The sequence below is a fragment of the Mustela erminea genome, chromosome 4 (assembly GCF_009829155.1).
Source record: "Mustela erminea isolate mMusErm1 chromosome 4, mMusErm1.Pri, whole genome shotgun sequence".
NCBI lineage: Eukaryota > Metazoa > Chordata > Mammalia > Carnivora > Mustelidae > Mustela > Mustela erminea.
In genome coordinates this window covers 83,154,265-83,179,047 of record NC_045617.1, presented here as the reverse complement: position 1 = coordinate 83,179,047, position 24,783 = coordinate 83,154,265, and the positions used below count along the sequence as shown (strand labels likewise).

Genomic DNA, 24,783 nt, shown 5'->3' with positions numbered 1-24,783 from the left:
AGAAAGAATAGAAATAGCACAATAGAAAGCACAGTATTTATAGTACATATTTACTACACAGACAGACAGACAGACACACAGGAATATTACTCAGCCATCAAAAAGATGAAGTCTTACCATTTACATTGACATGGATGGAACTGGAGGGTATTGCTCTGACTGAAATAAGTCAATCAGCAAAAGACAATTATGCATATACTCATATGTCAAATAAAAGAAATAGCACAGAGTTTCATAGGGGAAGGGAGGGAAAAATTAACAGGAAGAAATTAGAGAGGAAGACAAACCATGAGAGAGTCTCAACTGTAGGGAACAAACTGAGAGTTGCTGGAAGGGAGGTGGGTGGGGGGATGGGGTAACTGGGTGATGGGCTTAAGGAGGGAATGTGATGTAATGAGCATGGGGTGTTTTATGCAACTAATGAATCACTGAATTCTACATCTGAAACTAATGATATACTATATATTGGCTAATTGAATTTAAAATAAAAACAAACAAACAAAAAATATAGACCAATATTCTTGATGCAAAATTCTGCACAAAAAAGTCAACCAAATTGAAAAAATACATTATAGTAGTATATCCCTGGGATATAGTGGGATTTATCTCTAGTATGCAAGTTTCATTCAACACGCACAACTAAATAAATGTAATATAGCAATAAAATCAAAGATAATATACCATGATTATCTCAATAGATGCTAAAAAGAAAACTGAAAATAGAAAACATCCTTTCGTGCTAAGAACCCTTAAGTGAGTGCAGAAGAAATATAGCTCAACATAATAAAGACTATCTATGAGGAGCCACAGCAAATATCATGTTCAGTAGTGAAAGGTTTAAAGCTTTTCCTCCGGGGCGCCTGGGTGGCTCAGTGGATTGAGCCGCTGCCTTCGGCTCAGGTCATGATCTCAGTGTCCTGGGATCGAGCCCCGCATCGGGCTCTTTGCTCAGTGGGAGCCTGCTTCTCTCTCTCTCTCTGCCTGACTCTCTGCCTACTTGTGATCTCTCTCTCTGTCAAATAAATAAAGCTTTTCCTCCAAGATCAGGAGCAAGACATGGCTGCCCACTCTCACCACTCTTCTCATATTAAAAGCCCTAGCTAGAGCCGTTAGGGAAGACAAAGAAGTTAATGGCATACAAGTCAGAAATAGAGAAGTAAAATAGCCACCACTTGCAGATGATACAACTTTATATATAGAAAATCTCAACGAATCCATCAAAAAACTGTTGAATCCATAATCAGAGTAAAGTTGTAGGATACACAATCAATACACAGAAAAGTTTCATTCCTTTACACTAATGATGAAATATCTGAAAAAGAAACACAGGTATCTCATTCATAGGTGCAACAAAACCAAAGAAATCTTTGTAAATGTAACCAGGGAACTGAAGGACCTGCATAATGTAAACTACATGACTTTGAGGAAGGAAGTCCAAGAAGAAGACACACACAAATGGAAAAACGTCTCATGTTTGTGGATTGGAAGGATGCATATCATTAAATGTTCCTACGCCTCAACACTGTCTACAGATGTAACACAATCCTCCTCAAAATACCGAAAGCACCCTTCCCAGAAATAAAAGGACCCTAAAATGTATGTTTCAGTGATTTAACTATGATCTGTGTAGCTTTAAGTCCCTTCACTTTGATCCTGCTTGTTTGTTGAGCTTCATGGAAGTGCAGATTAGTATTTTCCATCAAATTTGGGAAGATCTGGGTCATAAGTTCTTCAGATATTCTTTTCTGCCCTTTCCTCTTCTTGCATTTACATTGGCATGCTTGATATTTTCTCCAGGTCTCTGAGGCTATGTTCAGTTTTCTTCATTCTTTGTCTTTCTATTCTTTTTATTGTTTGTAATTATTTTCTCTGTTGATTTGTCTTCATGTTTCCTAATTCTTTCTTCTGTCAGATCAAAATTTTTTTGAGATGTAGTGACTCAACAAATAGGACATATTTTTTTTAATAGCTGATTTGTTTGCTAAGTCCAGCATCTAGGTCCATTCAGACACAGTTTTTATTAATTGCTTTTTATTTCTGTATGTGTATCATACTTTCCTGGTTTTTGGCATATGGTACTTTTTTTTTTTTTTGAAAACTAGATATTTTAGGATTCTGATCTTATCCTGGAAGTGGTTGTTCTGCTTTCTTGTTTTATTTTAATTTTTTTATATGGTGACTTACTAAAACTAATTCAGTGGAGTCTACCCCCATTCTGATGTTACTACTCAGATATATATTTTTCTTAATTCTTGTGTTCTATTTAAGACAAGGCCAACACAGCATGGCAGTCAGTCAATAATAGGTCAGAGGTTGTGCATAAAACCCTTAAGCAGGAAACTTTTCCACTTTTCACCCTCAAAGTTTGGCAAATAATGAAAATTAACTTAACCAGAAGTTTCAGTTTACTTTCCTCAAGTTATTTATTTATTTATATTGTGTTATGTTACTCACCATATAGTACATCATTAGTTTTAAATGAAGTGTTCCAAGATTCATTGTTTATGTATAATGCCCAGTGCTCCATGCAATACATGCCCTCCTTAGTACCCATCACCGGGCTCACCCATCCCCTTATCCCCTGCCCTCCAAAACCCTCAGTTTGTTTCTCGGAGTCCACAGTCTCTCAGGCTTCATCATCGCCTCTGATTTCCTCTTCTTCACTTTTTCTTTTTGTCTCCTAATGTCTTCCACGTTATCCATATGTTCTACAAGTAAGTGAAACCATATGATAATTGACTTTCTCTGCTTGACTTATTTCAGTCAGCATAATCTCCTCTGGTCCCATCCATGTTGATGTAATAGTTGGGTATTTATCCTTTCTGATGGCTGAGTAATATTCCAGAGTATATGTGGGCCACATCTTCTTTGTCTACTCCTCTGTTGAAGGGCATCTAGGCTCTTTCCTCAGTCTGACTCTTGTGGACATTGCTGCTTTGAACACTGGGGTACATATGGCCCTTCTTTTCACTACATTGGTATCCTTTGAGTAAATCCCCAGTAATGCAATTGCCAGGTCATAGGGTAGTTCTGTTTTGAAATGTTTTTTTTTAAAGATTTTATTTATTTATTTGTCAGAGATAGAGGGAGAGAGAGCGAGTGAGCACAGGCAGACAGAGAGGCAGGCAGAGGCAGAGGGAGAAGCAGGCTCCCTGCCGAGCAAGGAGCCCGATACGGGACTCGATCCCAGGGCACTGGGATCAAGAATCTTCACACTGTTTTCCAAAGTTGTTGCACCAACTTGCATTCCCACCAACCTCAAGTTATTTATTTCAGGGAATCTCAATTATTCCTTTCTAGGAATCCACAACTTTTGCTTCATGGAATATGTTACATTTTCATCAGAGAACACTGTGAGGAAAAGGTGTTCTGAATAATTGCCAGGCCAAATTTCTGTCACATTAAACACTTATTTTCTGAACAGTAAAACTTCTCCAACAAAAGGGATTAAAGCCTTCCTTAGATCAGATTTCTTTTTAATGAAAGGTGACAATAGGAAAGATGAAACCAAAGATGAACTCTAAAGTTCTTGAGAGTCGTTATAAGTGAGAAACACAAGCTACCTTTGCCTGGTGAAGTGTTTACAGAAGAAGAGTGAGAGGAGATACGTTAGGAAGTGCCTGAGTCATGTTCAGATCTGATAGTGTGCATGCCATGACATCAACAAATGCCAGCGAGTGGTGATTTATCTGAGCGCATGTGAAGAGATGTTTGTTGTTCAGGAAGAAGTAACAATAGATGAGAAGAGTATGTAAGGTCAAAAATCCAAGTACATAGAGAGGGAATTTGAGTAAACCTTTGAATGTTTATCCTTTATGTCCATTCTATTTGGAAAACAAACTAACTGGAGAGAATGTGGAACCCATGACAAAGAAGACACAAAACAGCCCTTGAGGAGCCAACCCCAGGACCTATCTCTCGCTCTGTGATATAGTGGTATAAAGATTTGCCAATAGGAACACAGTGGAGGGGCTTAATGGCAGGTAAATGGTGTTTGGTAGTTAAGTGAATATTATGTCTGTGTCAAGCATATTGGAGAATTTGGAAAAGTGTCTAATCCCTCAAAATACTTGTACTTTCTTCTTGCAGATGTGGATTTTTTCCCTCAACTTCAAATTGTTCACACTTTACACTTACTCTCCATTCTGTTCCATAAGAAACAACACAAAGATTCAAAGACACCAATACTGGTGCTATTGAAGAAGAAGCAACTCAATCCATTGTACTACTTGTTTCTGGCCATTAGAGTATCATGAGTGGGACAGCAAGAGAATACATGCATACTTTCTGCTATAATTCAAAAGCAGAGACTTTGAACCCTACCCAGCATCTCTGAGTAACACCAAGCTGCTTGAAGCATTTATCTCCTTTTATTTATGGTAAACACCTCTGTGCTTTTCACTAGACCTTTTGGTGATCTACTGGTTAACATCAGCCTAATCCCTCCTCCTGAATGAGTTCAATTCTGGGAGCTCTAATTGGTGAATTGCTAAATCTCTTAGGGGAAAACTTAGTTTTTATCTGTGTCTTTCCCCTTAAATGGCACACAATTATTCTTCTCACTTGCCTTCATATCAGAAGTTCATACTTCATTTCAAAGAACTCTAAGGTGAGTAGCCTCATTCTAGTTTGGGGATGAAAAAAGTTTCCTTTTTCCTTTCTAGGTTCTCTGGATGGTCTAATAATTAAATTGATATAAGACAGATAGATTCACAGAAGAGAAATGTAACTTCATTTGTGTGGGAGACCCACAAAGTCATGATGAGTCAAAGGCAGTCTGACAACTTAGTCTTATAAACCATCCTAAGCTAAGGAGGAAGGGGTGAAATGCTTCAGAAATGAAAGAGGGGGAAGACAATTCACAGGTAGATTAAGACAGCCCGTATGTGGTAGAGATGTGTACCATGCCATCAAAAGAGTCTTTCTAATAGAAAAAGTAACTTGTGGTAGGAACTCTATTCCTGGTGTAGCTCCCTATCTAAATCCTTTTAAGCAGAAGGTAGAAAGCTCTTGTGAGTCTGCTGGCTCTTAATTGTTTTCAACTAAAACATCATCCACATGCCAAATTGATATTTTTGGGATAACATACTCTCTGCTTCCTTTCTCTTGTCTGTACTTAATAGTTATGCAGTTTTAGGTGTTTGGTGTTTTTCTAAACACTAGGCTAAAAATGTGTAAAGTGTCAGCTCCTCTGTAGGAAGCAAGACTACACTGTCTTTCTTTTGCTTTGATTTCCAATGAACTGGAAATCAAATATTTATTTCTAAATATTTATTTAGACATTTAAGAACATACACTAAAAGAAATATTTAATTCACCATGAGAGTAGTAATTATGCTAGAATGTAATATAAGTAGAGTATAAGGTGGTAGAATTATGTTTCCTTCAGCAAAAAGTCAAGATGTTAAGGCTCTTGATATTGTTTTGATCCCAAGACATGGAATTGGCTTCTGTTAGGGAGCCAGTGCTCCTTGATAATGGAAGTTAACATTAGAGCCCAATGGGTATGGAGTTGTAAATGACATTGTTTCTTCGAACACCAAGGATGGCAATGCTGAGGAGCTTAAATAACTCTAGTGGCAGAATAACTTACCTCCTCTCTCTTCCTCTCACCTTCCCTGTCTGGTCCCCATTTCTTCCCCGGCTACCAATTCATGTTGATGATTCCAGCTACTTTGCAGCTTTCCCAAATCTCCTTTGTTTCGTCTTATGGTATCACTTATCTCTCGAATTCTCCCCTCGTGGTCCAGTAGCTGTTTGTCCCTCTTTTGCTCAGCTTCTTTATTCTCTGTCATTTGGTCTTCTATATCACTAATTCTTTCTTCTGCCTCATTTATCCTAGCAGTGAGAGCCTCCATTTTTGATTGCACCTCATTAATAGCTTTTTTGATTTCAACTTGGTTAGATTTTAGTTCTTTTATTTCTCCAGAAAGGGCTTTTATATCTCCCGAGAGGGTTTCTCTAATATCTTCCATTCCTTTTTCAAGCCCGGCTAGAACCTTGAGAATTGTCATTCTGAACTCTAGATCTGACATATTAACAATGTCTGTATTGATTAGGTCCCTAGCCTTCGGTACTGCCTCTTGTTCTTTTTTTTGTGTTGAATTTTTCCGTCTTGTCATTTTGTCCAGATAAGAGTATATGAAGGAGCAAGTAAAATACTAAAAGGGTGGCAACAACCCCAGGAATATATGTTTTAACCAAATCAGAAGAGATCCCAAATCGTGAGGGGGTGAAAGGGGGCAAAAAGAGGTTCAAAAAGGGAGAAAGAAAGAAAAAGAAAAAAAAAAGAAAAGAAAAGAATTAAAAAAAAAGAATAAAGAAAAATATAAAAAAAATAAAATATATATATTAGAAAAACTAGTTAAAAAACGTTAAAAAAGAAAAGGGTAAAAGTTAAAAAATATTTTACCAGAAGGCGAGAAAAAAAACAAAAAATGAAAAAGAAAAAAATTAAATTAACTGCAAGACTAAAAAAAAATCACAGGGAGAAAGCCATGAGTTCCGTGCTTTGCTTTCTCCTCCTCTGGAATTCTGCTGCTCTCCTTGGTATTGAAACCGCACTCCTTGGTAGGTGAACTTGGTATTGGCTGGATTTCTTGTCGATCTTCTGGGGGAAGGGCCTGGTGTAGTGATTCTCAAGTGTCTTTGCCCCAGGCGGAATTGCACCGCCGTTATCAGGGGCCGGGGTGAGTAATCCTCTCGGGTTTGCTTTCAGGAGCTTTTTGTTCCCTGAGTGCCTTCCGTAGAGTTCCGGAGGATGGGAATACAAATGATGGCCTCCTGATCTCCAGCCCGGAGGAGCCGAGAGCCCGGGGCCCCACTCCTCAGTGCGCCCTCAGAGAACAGCGCCCAGTTACTCCCGTCTGCCTGACCTCCGGCCGCGCTCCGAGCTTGTCGAGCCTGTGGCTGGTTCAAGGTAACACCGAGCTGTGAGCTTACTGTCGGCTCTGTCTCTGTAGCCGGCTTTCCCGTTCCAATACCCGCAAGCTCTGCGACACTCAGACACCCCCGATCCTTCTGTGACCCTGCGGGACCTGAGGCCACACTGACCCCGCGTGGGCTTCGCCCCGGTTTAGCCTCTGGAGCGATGTCCCTCAGGGGAACAGACTTTTAAAAGTCCTGATTTTGTGCGCCGTTGCTCCGCCGCTTGCCAGGAGCCGCCCCCCCCCACCCTCTATCTTCCCGACGCTTTGGATTCACTTCTCCGCCAGGTCCTACCTTTCAGAACGTGGTTGGTTTTCCTGTTTCCAGAATTGCTGTTCTTCTTCTCTTCGATCTGCTGATGGATTTGCAGGTGTTTGCAATCTTTAGATAATCTCTAGCTAATCTCCTGCTAGCTGAAGTAGTCTCAGCCTGCTACTTCTCCGCCATCTTGACTCACAGACTCCCCAAATCTCCTTTGTAAAGAGAGTTTATCAGTTTTCTGTTTTTTATTAACAGTGTGACTGTCACAATATATTTTAAAGATTTCTTATTCCCTTTGTCTTATAATGACCCTTTCTGGGTCATCCTGGAATTGCTTTCAAACTGTGGGATTCTGAAGCTCTGATTTTCTCAGCTGTTCCTATGTCCAACTACTTTGGGAAACAGAAAAAAAAGTCACTTCAGAGTCATCTGGAAGAACCCACAAGTCTGCCGTAACCTCAGGTTCCATAGCACCAAAGTAGATTATTTTCCTAGGGTCAGTGAGGGGTAGTAATGAAATGCAAAAAGTACACATAAATGATGACTCTTGAGACTACATTTGCACTTTCAGTGTGTCAACCATTATTTGAGGGTTTTCTCTCAGACTTTTACTTTGTGCCTTTGTTCATTTTATCATAATGGACAGCTGAATTGCTCACATGCAGTTTGTCAAACTTCCTAGAAGACAGTCGTGACTGTTAACTCATGCTTGCACTACCCCAGTCATTCTAAACAAGTGGCACGTTAGAAAGAAAACACAATTTAAAGTTACCAAAGAGCTCATCAATAGATAACTCCCACCCAGAAAATATATAAAGGAAAGCTTCTAGAAACCTGCTGAAAGCTAACAATTGTACTTCAGTTATGGGGGGAAAAAGCCCAGGTGATGATGGAGTGCTGGGAGACAAGTGTGTCTGAAGCCTGCTCAAGTCCAACTTGTATGTTCATTTGTATGTGTGTGTATACATATATATGTGTGCTTTTTGATTAAAGAATCTTTTTGCAACTACAAAAATTATTTTCAAATCATTTTCCCTGTAGCTATAAAAATGGAGCACATACCCATAAAACTAACCTTTAGCCTGTGAACAGGTGGCTCCTGGCATTGGACCAAACTCACACTCAGAATCCAGGACAGTAACTTTTAGAGCCAGCCAGTTTGCAGTGACTGTGAAGAAAACAAGATATCAGTTTCTTTTCTCAGCATATGGTCAACAACTGAGAGACAGAAGGGAAGAAAACAAAATTTTACTAATTTCCTTCCAATCATTTTGTCTCTCTTTTGCAGGCGACTGAAATATGGAAGACATAGAGAAATTCTTATTCAAATTTAAAGGATATTATTTTAATCGTTTACCACTTGATATTGGCTTTATAGAAAATTTAGATAATTTTGAAATCAGAGAAAATGATGTCTTCATAATCACATACCCCAAATCTGGTGAGTTCTCTGTTCTGATAGTTAATCTAAGAAGTAACATGATACTTTTATAATGTGGGAACTCTGTTTTATTAGTAGTATTCTATATGGATATGTACATATAATCTATTGGATATTATAGTGTCAACTGAATTTAATATCTTATGAAATAGATCTTTTACAATGTAGCTAGAAGTTATTTTTTTAAGATTTATTTATTTATTTATTGGTCAGAGAGACAGAGACAGCAAGAGAGCACACAAGCAGGGGGAGTGGCAGGCAGAGGGTGAAGCAGGACCCTGGGATCATGACCTGACCTGAGGCAGATGCTAACCCAGCTGAGCCACCCAGGTGTCTCTAGAAGTTATTTTTGATGTGGACAAGGAAATGGAGAAAATACTGAAGTAACTATGTTGAAGACACCCTATCAAACACTAAGGTGCTAAAGTGGGCTTGGAAAGTTTGCAGAAATATTTACCATTTAGGCAGCTACTTTGGACAGAGAGTTGAAATTGTATTTAATAACCAAGTGCATGAGAAGGAGGAAAGTAACTTACACTGTTTCCAGAATGTGTAATAATCTCCAACTATTTGGGTGTACTTTTGCTATAGCACTCAGATCAGACCGAAACATATAGACATGTGTATAATGCATATGTTCATCTTTGTGCATGTATATATACATGCACGTCTATTCACAGCCTTTGCCCATGTTTTAATTGTCTTTGTTATATTCGCTATTGTGTCATATGAGTTCTTGATATGTTTTTATATTAATCCCTAATCATAAATGATTTCCAAATATTTTTCCCTTTTAATAGGCTGCCTTTTCATTTTGTGGATAGTTCTCCTTGCTGCACAGAAAACTTTTTTCAGTTATGCCTTTTCATATGTATTAGAAAAATGTATGATTAGCACATCAACTCCGTGGTTTTACAGATGTCACTACGTAGGATGAATCTCAAGGAGGCAGCAATGTTACACTTAGGACAACTTCCAGAAAAATATAAGTCACAGTAAAGGGGAGCAATTTAGAAGTATCTTTTTAAAACAAAAGTATGAATAGCCTATGACTCTGCATTGAACTTCAAGGAAGCAATCCATGGTAAACACACATACACACACACACACACACACACACACACACACACACACAATGTTTCTGTGTCGTGTTTTGTAATAGCAAAAGTGGAAAACTGTCTTAACTAGTTATCACAAAAGAAAGGGGGAAGGTGTGTTAGAGTCATATGATCACACTCTATTAGGCAGTTGCAAAGGATGAGTTGAAGTTACATTTAGCAAAAACAACACGCATAGATCTCAGAAACAATGTTAAGTGAAGAAAACACGTTGCAGAGCGACTCAATATACCATTTGTATTAAATACACCGTAATAGTTTCAATGAACTCATATATATCGAAGTCTTAAAAGAGTCTAGCAGATGTAACAGCAGTTTGAGAGGGATGGCCAATGGTAGTCAAAAGGGGCGAGATCTTCTTATAAATCTATGTCTTAGAGAATGGATTCATGGGACACTTGAGTAATCAGATCTGGTGGAACATTTATAAAACAAGAATGCAGTAGACAATCAGGACAAGGTGACGGTCTGACATTGTGAACGAGCAAATGCTGACCTCATAGCAGCAGGCTGTGCTTCCTCTGCACGGTCCCTGCAGCTGACACACTTAGTTCCCAGAGGCACCTTCACACACATTTGGCCAGGATGTGGCCCAGTCTACCTCTCCTCTAGTTCCTTACAACTTAGGTTGGAGCCCAGGCACCTGGATACCATACATGATTGAAGCTAGAGGCTTCCTTAGGCCCTTCACTTACCAGGTAAATCCCAGTGGGGCCCTGGAGCTTTCTCAGTAACCTAGGCATTTAGCATGTCCCAGGTTTGGAGGCTCCTTCTATCCCCAACAATCGGGATCAGAGCCCTCAGGGGTCTAAGTATGAGAAGGCTTGTCCTCTGATGGGTCGGCGTGTACTGGGCTCCAAGCACAGATAAGGCCCCAGCAAAGAGCTTGACATCATTACATCCTACAGAGTAGATCATATTGTTAGCTCCATTTTTACAGATGAGGAAACGGAGGCACAAGAAGTCAAAAGACTTGCTTGCCCAACATCAAACTAATAAGTGATTTTAAAAAGGGACTAGAACCCACAGCTGTCTGTCCTTAGAGCCCAGGCTCTGCTCCTAGTGCCCAACCAAATCCTACCAATTTGTCAAGATTCAGCTCGGGAAGTCTGGAGGTGATCATCCTCTTCTGTCATTCAGAGTATGTACAAATATGATTCTGCAGACCAGAGAAATCAGGAACGCACTGCATCTCCTCAGTAGGAGGGTAGAAATCATATCTGATTCAGCTCTGTATTTTGAGAAAAGAGCCTGACAAATAAAGAATGCTGAGGATATGCCTGATCAATACACAGATGAATGAAAACACGAATGAGTGAAGGAGGGAAGTTTCACCTGACTGATTCTGATGAGGTCCTAAATACGTCTGCCTAAATACCTCTATATGACACCCTGGGGTGCTGTTACAGATCTCTCTTCAAATCAGATTCAGTCTGGACTCCTTCTAAGATATCCAATATCTTTATTATTTTGCAAACACACTCATATATGCACATGTGGACACATATATACATACATACATACCTACATACAAGTAAGATGCAAAGGGCCCAAGGGCCCATGATTATGGGTGATGGTGGGGGAGGTCGAGGAGAGGGGATGGGGTTAATGGACAGATGGCCCTGTTCAGCACAGTTCAGCTGAGCACTTCCTTCCAAAGTTCTGGGTGCTCCTTGTAGCTCAGGAATTTTTGCTCCAGACCTAATATCACCTCTGTTCCACTTTGATATTTGTCAGCAGTGCCTGAATCCCATAATTATACCAGTTAGGGACAAGAGGAAGGGGAAGGTTGGGGCTAAATATGCAGAGGTTAAAAGAGGCATAGCTTAGGGCCAGAGACAGGGCAGGAGGGCAGAATTTTTGCTACTGTTCATTGGGGTTGGCGGTGGCATCTGGGTACATGGTGAGCTGGAAGGTCAGGGCTTTGCTGCTCATATAATTCCCTTGCTCAGGGTAGGCAGCAAGAAGGTTCTCAGCCTCCTTCAGAGAGATGACAGTGGCCTGGAAGTGGCAAGTTCACTGCTCCTTGATGTAATTTGCCACCCTGGCAATGCTGGTGTCATCCAGGGCAGCATCGGTCTCACCCACGATGAAGAAGGAGGCTGGCTTCTAGTGTAGTTGTGGCAAGGCCTGAGCTGCCCCTGTTCTACGCCCTGACAAGTTGTTCATAGACCAGAAGCGTTTGCCAGGAGCCACATAGTTGTAGCTGGTGCCATCCTAGTAGGGCTCCTCAGGGTTCTATGGGCTCAGAAATGCCTGGACACTCTGTTGCCAGATAAGGCTTGCAGATCTCATTAATGTTGGTGGCCACAGATTCAAAGCAAGCACTGAAGCACTCAAAGTGCTTCTTCTTGATTTGTTCAAATACCTGCTTGGCTTTCCTGGCTTGCTTTTGGGCTTCCCCCAACGGATCTGAGGGCTCCTGGAACTTGTCTCAGACACTTCCTAATTTTTCCACGGCTTTCATGTCAGGGCCAGCTATATGCTGGAGTACACTCGCTGCTCACTCAGCTTCTGCTGCAGTGTATCCACCTCCTGTTTGATCTCCTCAGCCTGGGCATTCTTGGATCTTCACTCAGGTCTCTGAAGTCACTCTCAATGAGGGCTTCTCACACAGAGAACTGGAGGTTCACTGGGAACCACTCACTGAATCCTCCTCCTAGGAGCTACACTTTCCCTCATAACGCCTTGCGTAGTGCCCTTAGACAGTGCCCACCTGATGTCCTGCATCTGGCAGGCCTGGAGTGGATTGTGCTGGTCACTACTTTTCTGTTCAAGCTTAGTCTCAATGGCTGTGAGCTCCTTCTGTAAATGGGTCATTTCCTTGTTGGCGCTCCAGCTCCTTCTGTAAATGGGTCATTTCCTTGTTGGCGCTCCAGTTCCTTATGGACCTCATCCATCTCATGATTCTTGTCATTTACTTCTGTTCTTTGTAGTTGTTTTCTGGAGTTAAGGGACTATTTTATGGTTTCCCTTTCTCTCTTTTCCCCCCTCTATGTTAACCTGTTTTGTTTCTTAAATTCCTTCCTGTCTCCAGATGGGTGTTCTGGGGCCTCCTTTAGGGATTTATAATAAACAGTATTTCCTGAAGTGGAGACCATGGGTACAGAAGGAGATGAGGGGAAGAGCAGAAGGCTGGGAAATGCCTCCTTACAAAAGAATCCTGTTCATTGGATTCTTTTGGCTCATTTTCTAGGATTGGGATTGGGGAAGGAAATAGAGAGACAGGCATAGAAGATCATTTAAAAGTCCTGTATATGAAGCAGAAGAAAACACGGAAGAGACAATGAATAAATTTGTGGGACAAATGCCCACGGAGTTTCAAGTGGAGCATCTCCTGAAGCAGGAAAAGAAAGGCCATATTTGTTTTCTTTCTCCCACACTGCATTTTACATATATTAACGATCTCATTCAGATGAAATTACATTGTACTTATTATAGTAACAAACTCTGATTAAAAAAATTAATGATACATCACCTCCATTTTGGATCATCATTGAAAACAAAATTATTTCTTTACAGGAACCATCTGGTTTCAGCAATTATTAAGTCTGATTTATTCTGAGGACCATCGCAAAGGTGCTGGAAAACTGGAAACCATGGATCAAGTACCCTTCCTTGAGTACAACTTTCGAAAAGTGGATTTTGGGGAAAGGCCATCCCCTCGTCTCTTCTCTACCCACCTGCCATACTACTTGGTTCCCAGTGGGCTGAAGAACAAAAAAGCCAAAGTAGGAAATGGGCTCTGACTGCTGAGAGCTAACTGCTCTTTTTCATTATTTCATTTCATTTCATGACATCAACACTGCATTCATCCAGCTGTTGGCAAATGTAGCATTATACACACTTCAGTTTTCTTTTTTGTTTTAAAGAATTTATTTATTTATTTGAGAGAGAGAGAGAAAAAAAGAGAGAACAGGCAGGGCAGGTTGAGGGAAAAGCAGGCTCCCTGCTGCTCAGTGACCCCCCTCCCCCCCACCACACCCACGTGGGGCTTGATCTCAGGACCTTGGGATCATGACCTGGATTGAAGGCAGATGCTACACCAACTAAGCCACTCAGGCACCCCTTTACTTCAATTTTCAATAGCCTTCTTTTTTTATAATATCAGATTTGTATCTTGCACCCTTTGTTTTCTGATTGTACAAATAATACAGACATTAAAAAAATGAAAGTATATATATGTGTGCATTTAATTTACCTTATAGAGTGTGTTATATTATCACATTAATATATATTCTTTCATTTTTTTATGTTTCAAATATGCATTTGTTTTATTACATGTAATTACCATGTAATTGAACATTATTATGTTCATACGGTATGACATATAATAATGTCATGTAATAATGTCATGTAATAATGACATATAATAATGACATATAATAACATAATAATAACATTATTATGTTCACACAGTAAACTGCTATTATTTCTTTCTTGCTTCTAAAACATTATATGATATGTATGCTTTTCCATCAATAATATTTCATATAAATTTTTAAATCTTTTTAACATTTTTAAATGGTATATTTATTTAGAAACTTATTGATTTTGCAATTTGTAGCACACTTTATTTAGTTCTTGGAGTTCTATTCAAAATTCTTTTTTTTAAAAATTTTTACATCTTAATTTATTTGACGTTTTCAGTGTTCCAAGATTCATTGTTTATGCACCACACCCAATGCTCCATGCAATATGAGCCCTCCTTAATGCCCTCCACTAGGCTCACCCATCCACCCACTGCCCTCCCCTCCAAAACCCTCAGTTTGTTTCTTGGAGTCCACAGTCTCTCATGCTTATTCTCCCCCTCCAATTTCCCCCAATTCACTTTTTCTATCCTTCTCTTAATGTTCTTCCATGTTATTCCTTATGCGCCACAAGTAAGTGAAACCATATGATAATTGACTTTCTCTGCTTGACTTATTTCACTTAGCGTAATCTCCTCCAGTCCCATTCATGCTGATACAAAAGTTAGGTATTCACCCTTTCTGAGGGCTGCATAATATTCATTGTATATATGTGCCATATTTTCTCTATCCATTTGCCTACTGAAGGGCATCTTTGCTCAGACAACAAAATGAAATAAAAGGCATTCAAATTGGCAGAGAAGTCAAACTCTCTCTCTTCACAGAAGACATGGTACTTTACATGGAAAACCCAAAGACTCCACATCCAAACTACTAGAACTCACACAGCAATTCAGTAATGTGGCAGGATAAAAGATCAATACAGAGAGATCAGTTGCTTTGTTATACACTGACAATGAAAATATAGAAAGGGAAATTAGAGAATCTATTCCATTTAGTATAGCACCAAGAACCATAAGACACCTTGGAATAAACCTAACCAAAGAGGTAAAGGATCTCTACTCAAAGAACTGCAGAACACTCATGAAAGAAATTGAAGAAGACACAAAAAGATGGAAGACCATTCCATACTCATGGATTGGAAGAATAAACATTGTTAAAATGTCTATGCTGCCCAGAGCAGTCTATACTTTCAATTGCATCCCGATTAAAATTCCACCAGCATTTTTCACAGTGCTGGAACAAACAATCCTAAAACTTATTTGGAACCAGAAAAGACCCTGAACCACTAAGGAAATGTTGAAAAAGAAAAACAAAGCTGGAGGCATCACGTTGACTGATTTCAAACTACTACAAAGCTGTGATCACCAAGACAGATGGTACTGGTACAAAAACAGACACATAGTCCACTGGGAGAGAGTAGAGAGTCCAGATATGGACCCTCAACTCTATGGTCAGATAATCTTCGACAAAGCAGGAAGAAAATATCCAGTGGAAAAAAAAAAGACAGTCTCTTCAATAAATGGTGCTGGGAAAATTGGACAACTATGTACAGAAGAATGAACTCAACCATTCTCTCACACCATACACAAAGAATCTCAAAATGGATGAAAGAACTCAATGTGAGGCAGGAATCTATCAAAATCCTTGAGGAGAACATAGGTAGTTGCCACTTCGACATTGGCCACAGCAATTTCTTTCAAGACACGTCTCCAAAGACAATGGAAACAAAAGAGAAAATGAACTTTTGGGACTTCATCAAGATAAAAAGCTCAGCCCAGCAAAGGAAACAGTCAACAAAACAAAGAGGCAACCCACGGAATGGAAGAAGATATTTGCAAATGACACTAGAGACAAAGGACTGATATCCAAGATCTATAAAGAATTCTTCAAACTATTTGACAGATAATCATGTCAAAAAATGGCCAGAAGGACATGAACAGACACTTCTCCAAAAGATGTTCTTTTGTACTTGAATCAGCTGTAGTAACAATGATATAGACAATGCTAGCAATTCTTTCTCTTTGCTCTGTGTGCCCTCTCTCTTTTTCACACTTCCCCTATTTTGCCTATTTTCTCTTCAATTGTACCTATCTCTCCCTCTCCCTGGATCATCACCTCTACCCATTGGTAATTTCAGCTCTTTACTCATTACCTTCCTCCCTACTAGCACTCCTATCACTCATGGGATTAGTTCAAACTTGATGTGAGTGGTTTTCTGTGAGTGCCAGACAAGGGTGAGCCAAATTGCCCCAGCGGGGTCAAGGGGAAGGAGGCACTCATTCTCAGGGTCATGCAAGGGCAAGGTTGTCTCCTTCACATTGACCCCTCAGAATCTACACTGGCCTCCCAAATGCCTAGCTCTGCCACAACTCTCAGTGTTGATGTCACCTCCAGCGACCTTTTCCTCCACCAACATCTAGAGTTTATAATGGGTGATAAGCCTGCCTTTATTTATGACGCCATCTCCCATCTGTTTACCTATTTATTTATGTCCATTTCTAGCCAGAGTGTAAACCCTTGAGAGAGATGGAGTTTGCAGTACACAGAGGAGTGTCCAGAGGGTAGTAGAGTTGAGTGAATGAACAAAGGCATCACCAGTAATTGCCCTAACTTGAATCCTGACTTGAAGTACCTTGTTCTCTGAGAGCTGCCTCCTTTGCCTCCCACTCCTTTCAGGTGTCCCTGGAGTGACCAGTCACCACATTCAGAGTTCCAGTACCCCTCCCCACAACTTCTCCACTCCCTCTCCACACTCTCTCATCCATCTCTTCCTCTTCTCCACATCCACCAATGGCTCCATATTTGACATTCAAATCACTTTTGACTCAATTCTCTTGCTGTAGTCAACTCTATTATGATCATCTGCCAACACCCAATTCTGGTGAAACCCAATACGTGTATATTTGTACCTGTATTCATGATTCTGGTAGTGTGATAGGGAAAAAAAACAATACACTTAAAAGTTGTATCTTCGCTTTACTTTTATGGCCTCAATCCTCAAATTTTACTTTTTAAGTGTTTTGCTCCCTCCACCTTCCTAAAACAACTGCTTGCTATTGTCTTCTGTCTTCTCAAACTTTAGTAGCATTCTGCTCCACTTGTCCCAGTAAATGGCTCCAGAAAACCATTGCCAATCATAGATCTCCACAATAGAGACTTCCACTCACTGCCTTCCCTCCTTAAGAAGAAAAGAGGGATGAGTTGATCATTTCTGTTCTCATTACATATCCGCTTCTCCACTCATGGTTTGGATCCCTTTTTGGATTGCTTTTATCTATCACACAGTTTCACAAATGAAAGACTTTTTGCCCCACAGAATATTTGGAATGCTTGGAACATTTTTGGTTAGGTTGGTGATGCTGCTGGTCTTTAGTGGGATGAGGTCCAGGATGATGTTAAATGCCCTATGATGCTCAAGGTTGCCCTTATAGCAGATTATCTGGGCAAAATAACTTAGTATGTTTTTCCTATTGTTATATAATTTTATACTTACAGGTAATTGTCACATGTATTAGCTTGTTGCTATAGGGACAATAGACTATTGTTGCTCTCTGTCAGGGTGAGTTGAGAAGAGGTACCATGGGAGGTGTGCCTTGAGGAGTAATTGATAGTCACTAGGCCAATTGTAAGGGAAAAGGCATGGCTGAGAAGGGGAAACCCAAAATACAAAGAGGGCTGAGTATACACATAACGTAATTAGGAAAGTATAAAGTTAAGACAATAGGCTTCATCTGATTGGAAGGTAGTAGGGCAAAAATATGAGAGAATGAAAGCCTCGGAAATAATGAATGCCTCCTTTCTTTCCAGATTATTTATGTATACAGAAACCCTAAGGATGTTATGTGCTCATATTTTCACTTTGCAAAGAATGTGGTGTTACAATTTACAGGTACCTTTGAGGAATTCATGAAACAATTTCTCGAAGGAAGAGGTAACTATAATTTATAGCATAAGCAACATGTAAATTTTTACACTTAGTGAATTTGGCAGGGAGAAGATGATGAGAGAGAGTCAAATGGGAGTCAGTAATCAATGTATCAAGCCAGTTGGTAGGGTTGTCATGGATGACCATGACCAGCCATTGTTACAAATTTTGCTTACTCCTGCTCCCTCACAGGGGACCATCAAGTTACAGTTATATCACCAGAAAATATTTACATCTAACCGTGGCAAAGGGGATTCATGAGCTTACAGTTTTCTCTTCTAGCTCAGCTAGAAGCATCTCAATTTAGATCACAGGATTGGGCTGTGCACAGCATATTGCATGGGAAGCTCTATTTGACAAAATTGTGTTCCACATTCCTTTCTCTCTCTCTTTTTTAACTTGTATTAAGTATTTATTTATTTATTTATTTATTTATTTATTAAATTTGTTTTTTATTTATTTTCAGCATAACAGTATTCATTATTTTTGCACCACACCCAGTGCTCCATGCAATACGTGCCCTCTATAATACCCACCACCTGGTACCCCAACCTCCCACCACCCTGCTACTTCAAACCCCTCAGATTGTTTTTCAGAGTCCATAGTCTCTCATGGTTCACCTCCCCTTCCAATTTCCAAGTCCCTTCTCCTCTCTAACTCCCCTTGTCCTCCATGCTATTTGTTATGCTCCACAAATAAGTGAAACCATATGATAATTGCCTCTCTCTGCTTGACTTATTTCACTCAGCATAATCTCTTCCAGTTCTGTCCATGTTGTTACAAAAGTTGGGTATTCATCCTTTCTGATTGAGGCATAATACTCCATCGTGTATATGGACCACATCTTCCTAATCCATTCATCCGTTGAAGGGCATCTTGGTTCTTTACACAGTTTGGCGACCATGGCCATTGCTGCTATAAACGTTGGGGTACAGATGGCCCTTCTTTTCACTACATCTGTATCTTTTTTACTACTGGGGTAAATACCCAGTAGTGAAATTGCACACTCATAGGGAAGTTCTATTTTTAATTTCTTGAGGAATCTCCACATTGTTCTCCAAAGAGACTGCACCAACTTGCATTCCCACCAACAGTGGAAGAAGGTTCCCCTTTCTCCACATCCCCTCCAACACATGTTGTTTCCTGTCTTGCTAATTTTGGCCATTCTAACTGGTGTAAGGTGATATCTCAATGTGGTTTTAATTTGAATCTTCCTGATGGCTAGGGATGATGAACATTTTTTCATGTGTCTGATAGCCATTTGTATGTGTTCTCTATGCCCAGTGTTCGACTTGAACTCACAACCCCATGATTAAGCATTGCATACTCTATCCTGGGAGGTAGCATGTGCCCCCTGATTCTTTTCTGAGGTGCCAGTGTGGCTGTTTGAGCAGGGGGAAAGGCCTACAGAGGTAGAGATGAGGATCTGGAACAGGAGAGTTAACTAACATTAGTCTCTGTGCAGAGCTCAAGTGACCCACCAGGGAGCTTTCATGTTGCATGCAGCAGGGAAATAGCTCCCTGTGTCTTTGGGGACAGGGGAGGAGCAAAAAGGAGAGGATTCTTTTCTCTGATTTCCAGTTTCAGTTTTTCTCTCCCCATGGGAAGATAGTTTTCTGTCTATATGAAATGCATTTTTAAGGGACCGATTGCTCCTTGAGTTCATGTAATTGTTTCCTAGGGGAAGGTGGCTAGCTCTCCCATTACCAGGTGCTAGATGAAATCTGAAATGTAGCAATAGACTTCCTTTTCCTTCTTTGTTAGTAAAGATTCCTGCATCTCCAACAACTGTAGCTTCTTTTCAACCTGTTCAACATATTTACCTAAATATGTACCTGCTTTTCCCACAGTGATGGGAAGCCTTTGGTTTGACCACATCAAAGGTTGGTATGAGCACAGAAGCCTCTTCAACATTCAGTTCATGACCTATGAGGAGATGAAGAAGGTGAGAAACATGACGTCAGAGACTACATGGCAGCTGAAAGGCACCCTGAATGAATGAATTGATCGTTCGTGGGTAGAACACCCAAAAACAGTATCAAATTTGAGATCCGTGATTAGTTGTACAGGAGACATTTTTCTTCTATCACTCCTGTACTTTGATTACCAGGTGGTCATTTACAATTAATTAATTGGACCTTTCTTTTCAAAAACTGTGTGTGAGGCATTGTCTATTTATCTATGAGGCCATACATGTGTTTGACTATCATGAGCCAGATTTTTGGTCACCCGTTGATGGATTATGAAATTAATTTTCTACATTTTGATTCTAGTAACTTCTAGATGTTATATTCATCATTGTGGGATGCATCTCATGGGAAACTTTAATCTTATCTGTATGTGGTTAAGCACTGCATGAAAAATTAAATGAAATGTCTGTGTATGATTAGAGGGAATGTAGCTCCCAGTAGTCAACGATGAACACATTAAAACAGAAGAACTTCTATTACTGACTGACTGAATCCCAGAGGCAGGCTATCCTAATGTTGGTTCTGACAACTCCAGCATGTCGTGAATGTCCCAGGCATTTTCTGTCCTTCTTTCCTATCATATCTAGTGTGGCAATGATGTCTCCTCTCATAGCAGCAGTATGATTGTTGTAGCTCCAAAGTGATGTCCTCATGACAGCATGTGTGGCAGAAAGAGAGGGAAGTGGGACAAGAAGGACTTCCTTGCCTTGCTTTGCTATCATCACTAGGAGGAAAATCACTCTTTTAAACTTCTATTTGATTTCATCTTTCTGTTTCAATACCAAAATGGAGTCTGTGACCACCCTAGATGCATGTCTCATAAAGGGCAATGGGATTACCATGAATATCTTGGATCAATCAGGATCATTACAGGACAGGGACTGGGCACTGCTGCCTGAACACCACCAGGGATCTCTAAGCAGGAAAGAAGAGAAAGAGCTGCAAACCAGGCAAGATTAAGGGCTGCCACCTGCTGAGTATTTGTCCCTGGTTTCTGTTACCCCTCCCCCAAGCTCATGACACACTGCCTGGACTCTCTTGTTGAGTCTGTAACACCTACTGAAGGGAGACTCCTACTATGATTGGCCTTACAACCTTCCCCACACTATAGCCTCTCCATTGCCTCCAGCCTCTTCTCCCCACTTTCTCACCTGAGCCATGTGCCTGTGAAGCTCCACCAGGGAAACTCAAATTCTGATGGTCCTGTGACCTGGTATCCATACTTTCCATAAACTCCAACACTGCGTATATTCTTTCTTTTGTCTGGACTCCACCCCTTCAGTGTGACTATCTAGAAACCGCCTCTTTTTGCTTGAATTCTCAGGACAAATTTGTCATCTCTGTTGAGACTTTTTCTGAATTCTGTTACACAGCTACTCTCTGCCCATAGGTCTTTGTACTGACTTCCCAGTTCCAATTCCCTGTTGTGCCTCTGTGCCCTTGCTCCTTCGCACGGGCAGTGTCTGATATAAGTATCTGCTCCCCCAATACTTGCTGAGTTCACGCAGATAAAATGAATATGAGTGTTCCTAAATGAACCCAAATGTGCTCTAGAACAGTGCACAGTGAAAGATGAGTTTACCAAGAAGGAATAAGCAAGTCACTTCTCATGGTCCAACTCCATTTTTCCAGCCAGCATAAGCACTTAGATTTTTCACTCCTATAACAATAGTTAGCTATGACTTTTATTGGTGTTTTCTTTCTTATATTGTGCATAATATCATACTCTGATTTATTTCAGGATCTCAGAGGTTCTGTGTCAAAAATCTGCAAGTTTCTGGGGAAAGGATTGAGTGAAGAGGATATGGATGCAGTTGTGAGACAGGCCACATTTGAGAACATGAAGGATGACCCACTGGCAAATTATGACAATATAATAGCCATTGGATATGGGCCGAATGTAAAAGGTCATTTCCTTCGCAGAGGTGAGGGTGAACACAGAGTGGCCACGTGGCACTGTGATAGCAATGAGCCAGAATGTAGCTTCTAAGCTTGTTGGTGGACTTTCCTAATATCATGGGCCCTCATGGGCCTGTTCATTTCGCTAGGAAGATTATTTCCTATGATTTCTTCTGGTGCTCTACAAGAGATTCTAGTATTTGTTCTCTGAATAAATCTAATGAGTAACTTACAGTTATAAGGTCTTCCTCATGGCCCCCTGACAATCTACTGATTCCTAGCACAATGTCTGCCACAAAATGGTTGTTTGTTTAGTGTTAAACTGCTTCCCCTCATTAGTGTGGGCTCAACTTGCGATGGAGAGGTAATGACAGGTCTGTGGCCCTCACTGGCTGCTCTTCCTTCTCTGTGCTTTACCCTCAGTCTCCTCCAGGGTTGACTTAAGAACACACATTCACTGCACTTTTGTTCTTGGGCAGGATTGTCATGTGTCCTCTAGGAAACCAGATTCTTACGTCATAAAAATTGTAGGAATATCTAATTTATCTCAATATCTCATACTTCTTGTGACTGGGATTTTAAATGTATAACTCCTTATATAACTAACTCATTTGAACATGTTAAAATATTTCTTTTATGTCATACCATCATGCTAAGTGATATTTTCTGATTTTAGTACACAAATAATGTATAATACAGAATTAGAGACATAAATTTTGCGTTCGATCATAGGTTCTATGACACTGTGTCAAGTAGCAAGAAATATGCACCTTAATTTCTCTAAATTAGGATTTACTTCACTAAATCTCTTCCTATGTCTTTTCCTGTTCAACTTGAAAATATGACCACTGGTACCTTGGAGCCCACCTGAGGGGGGGACTTGTCTTCCTGTTATGCCCCACAAACCCTACCGTGTTGTTGATGCTAAGGCCCTTCTCAACTATCCCTGTCCTGGCATCTGCAACTTGTTTCTGTTTGAAAAGAGAAAATGTTCTGTGTTCCTCTGTCTCTCACACACCTAAAAATAACATACTGGAATGGCTAAGAGGAGCCAAACCACCTGTGGAAGTGACTTGCGTCCCCTTATGTTTATTGTGCACTAACACGCACTCTTCTCTTAGGTGAGGTGCAACAGGGCAGGACGTCATTTGCACTAGCTGAGGGTCCTGCACTGTTGTGGTTTGTGTCTCCGGTTTCCTTAGAGTTTCTGTTTCAGTTATTTGTTTACAGTGCAGTGTGTTTGAAGATCAGGGTTTCTGTTCTGGCCTCTGCTTCTGTCAGCCTCTGTGTGTCATCAGGACTCCATATCTAGAAGTTTAAAGTAAGACTGTTGTGAACCTAAAGTGGGTAACAAAGGAGTAACTACAGGTGAGCCGACCCAAAGTGTAGGACCTCGGGCGGCATTTTCCATGTCTCTCTGAGCATCTGTGTCCTCATCAATAAATGTTAGCTCATCGATATGTGATTGTGTGGAACTTTTAAAGGAGTTCAGAAAACTACCAGAGCCCAAGCTAGCCTGGAACGCAATAGTAAACAAGTTGCAAGGGTTTTCTTCTTTTCCAGCTGGCTGCCAGCTGAGAAGTTGGGCTAGTGATCTTCAATTACAGCAGAACTGCCAGGATGAGTTTGCCCCCTGGCCAGGAGGTGAGAGAGTGATGGGGTGTGGCCATGTGCAGGAGTCAGTGGGGGGCCCTTTTGGGGAGAAAAATGAGAGTGCCAGAAATGCTTCTCCCAACACCACTAAGGTATCAAGCCCCCTCTTCCATGGAATCTTCACTGATGCAGTTGACTTGTTTTTCCTCCCAGGTACCATCGGAGACTGGAAAAATCACCTGACTGTTGAGCAGAATGAAAGGTTTGACAAGATTTTCCAAAGGGAGATGAAGGATTTTCCCCTGGAGTTCATCTGGGACATGAATGAAGACTAGAATGTGAAGCAAAGCACAGATCCATTAAAAAAGCACTGTCGAAGGAAGCATATTGAATTGTCCACGTTCATCTTTGACTGTCACTGAATCATTACTGTAAAACCTGAGTGATGAATAACTATGAATATCCAACTCTCCATCATTTGCCATCTGTGGCCTGTTGTCCATTGGTGGGGATCCCCCAGTGCCTGTTTAGGAGAGGGTTTCCTCTTGGTTTTGGCATATAATTAGGGAAGAGTTTTTTATTTTATATCCAGAAATTCCAAAGGTCTTTGGCCAAATAGGAGGTCATAGCATGTGATCAATTTACATCTTGTAATAGAAGCCTTGTCATTTATAAAAAGGGTACTTATGGCCTTTCTTCATATGTCAGGTTTTAATTTTTACATAGTGAGTCAACCTTTCATTTTATGGCTTCTAGGTTTTGTGTTTGACTTTGAGGGTTGCCAACACGAGTATTTTCATGCATTCATAAATCTTATTTTTCTTTCTCTTATGTTGTAAGACAACTATATTTTTCTCACACACAAAAAATTGACCCAAGACCATTTATCAAAGAGCCACCATGTTAAAAAGGTATTTCAATAAATTCAAAGAGACATGACCTCATTCCCATCAGTTCCATGCACATGAGCAGACTCGGGCAAAAGGACCTATTTTTCTGCTGTTATATGTTTCTCACAACCACACCATAATTTCTCAAAGAAGCTAATCAACTGTCATAATGAGTTGTGTTAGAATGTTGCTGAGTACTGATTTATTCTTAAAAAGTCATTTAAAAACTGACATTACCACTAATTGATTATCTTCCCATTCAAAGATTTGTACCCTCAGCATTAATTTGTGTTTTCTTTCCTGTCATTTGGTACAGATGCATGGGTTTCATACAAGCCTCACTTATCTCCTGTGCAGTTTATCCTAAGCAGGCCTCTGTGGTATTTGTAGCTATTGGGAGGAGGAGGTTTTTTTTTTTTACTAATTTTTCTTTAATTTTAAATAAG

The 24,783-nt window shown here is 40.4% G+C and overlaps 1 protein-coding gene across 5 annotated transcripts in view; it reads left to right on the top strand.

Moving 5' to 3' along the window:
• LOC116588540 (amine sulfotransferase-like) overlaps positions 1 to 24,540 on the top strand; it is a 42,867-nt gene extending 18,327 nt beyond the window's left edge. The window contains exons 1-7 of one of the 5 annotated variants that reach the window (XM_032339730.1): positions 4,510 to 4,609; positions 8,477 to 8,629; positions 13,270 to 13,489; positions 17,867 to 17,991; positions 19,836 to 19,930; positions 21,697 to 21,880; positions 23,661 to 24,540. In XM_032339730.1, the coding sequence (XP_032195621.1) occupies positions 8,488 to 8,629; positions 13,270 to 13,489; positions 17,867 to 17,991; positions 19,836 to 19,930; positions 21,697 to 21,880; positions 23,661 to 23,782 (888 nt within the window). In that variant the 5' untranslated portion in view covers positions 4,510 to 4,609; positions 8,477 to 8,487 and the 3' untranslated portion in view covers positions 23,783 to 24,540. Of the gene's footprint in view, positions 1 to 4,509; positions 4,610 to 6,545; positions 6,571 to 7,251; positions 7,298 to 8,476; positions 8,630 to 13,269; positions 13,490 to 17,866; positions 17,992 to 19,835; positions 19,931 to 21,696; positions 21,881 to 23,660 lie in introns of those variants that run through there. The other 4 variants (XM_032339734.1, XM_032339732.1, XM_032339731.1 and 1 more) reach the window with 4 other exon arrangements.
• The last annotated feature ends 243 nt before the right edge of the window (positions 24,541 to 24,783 follow it).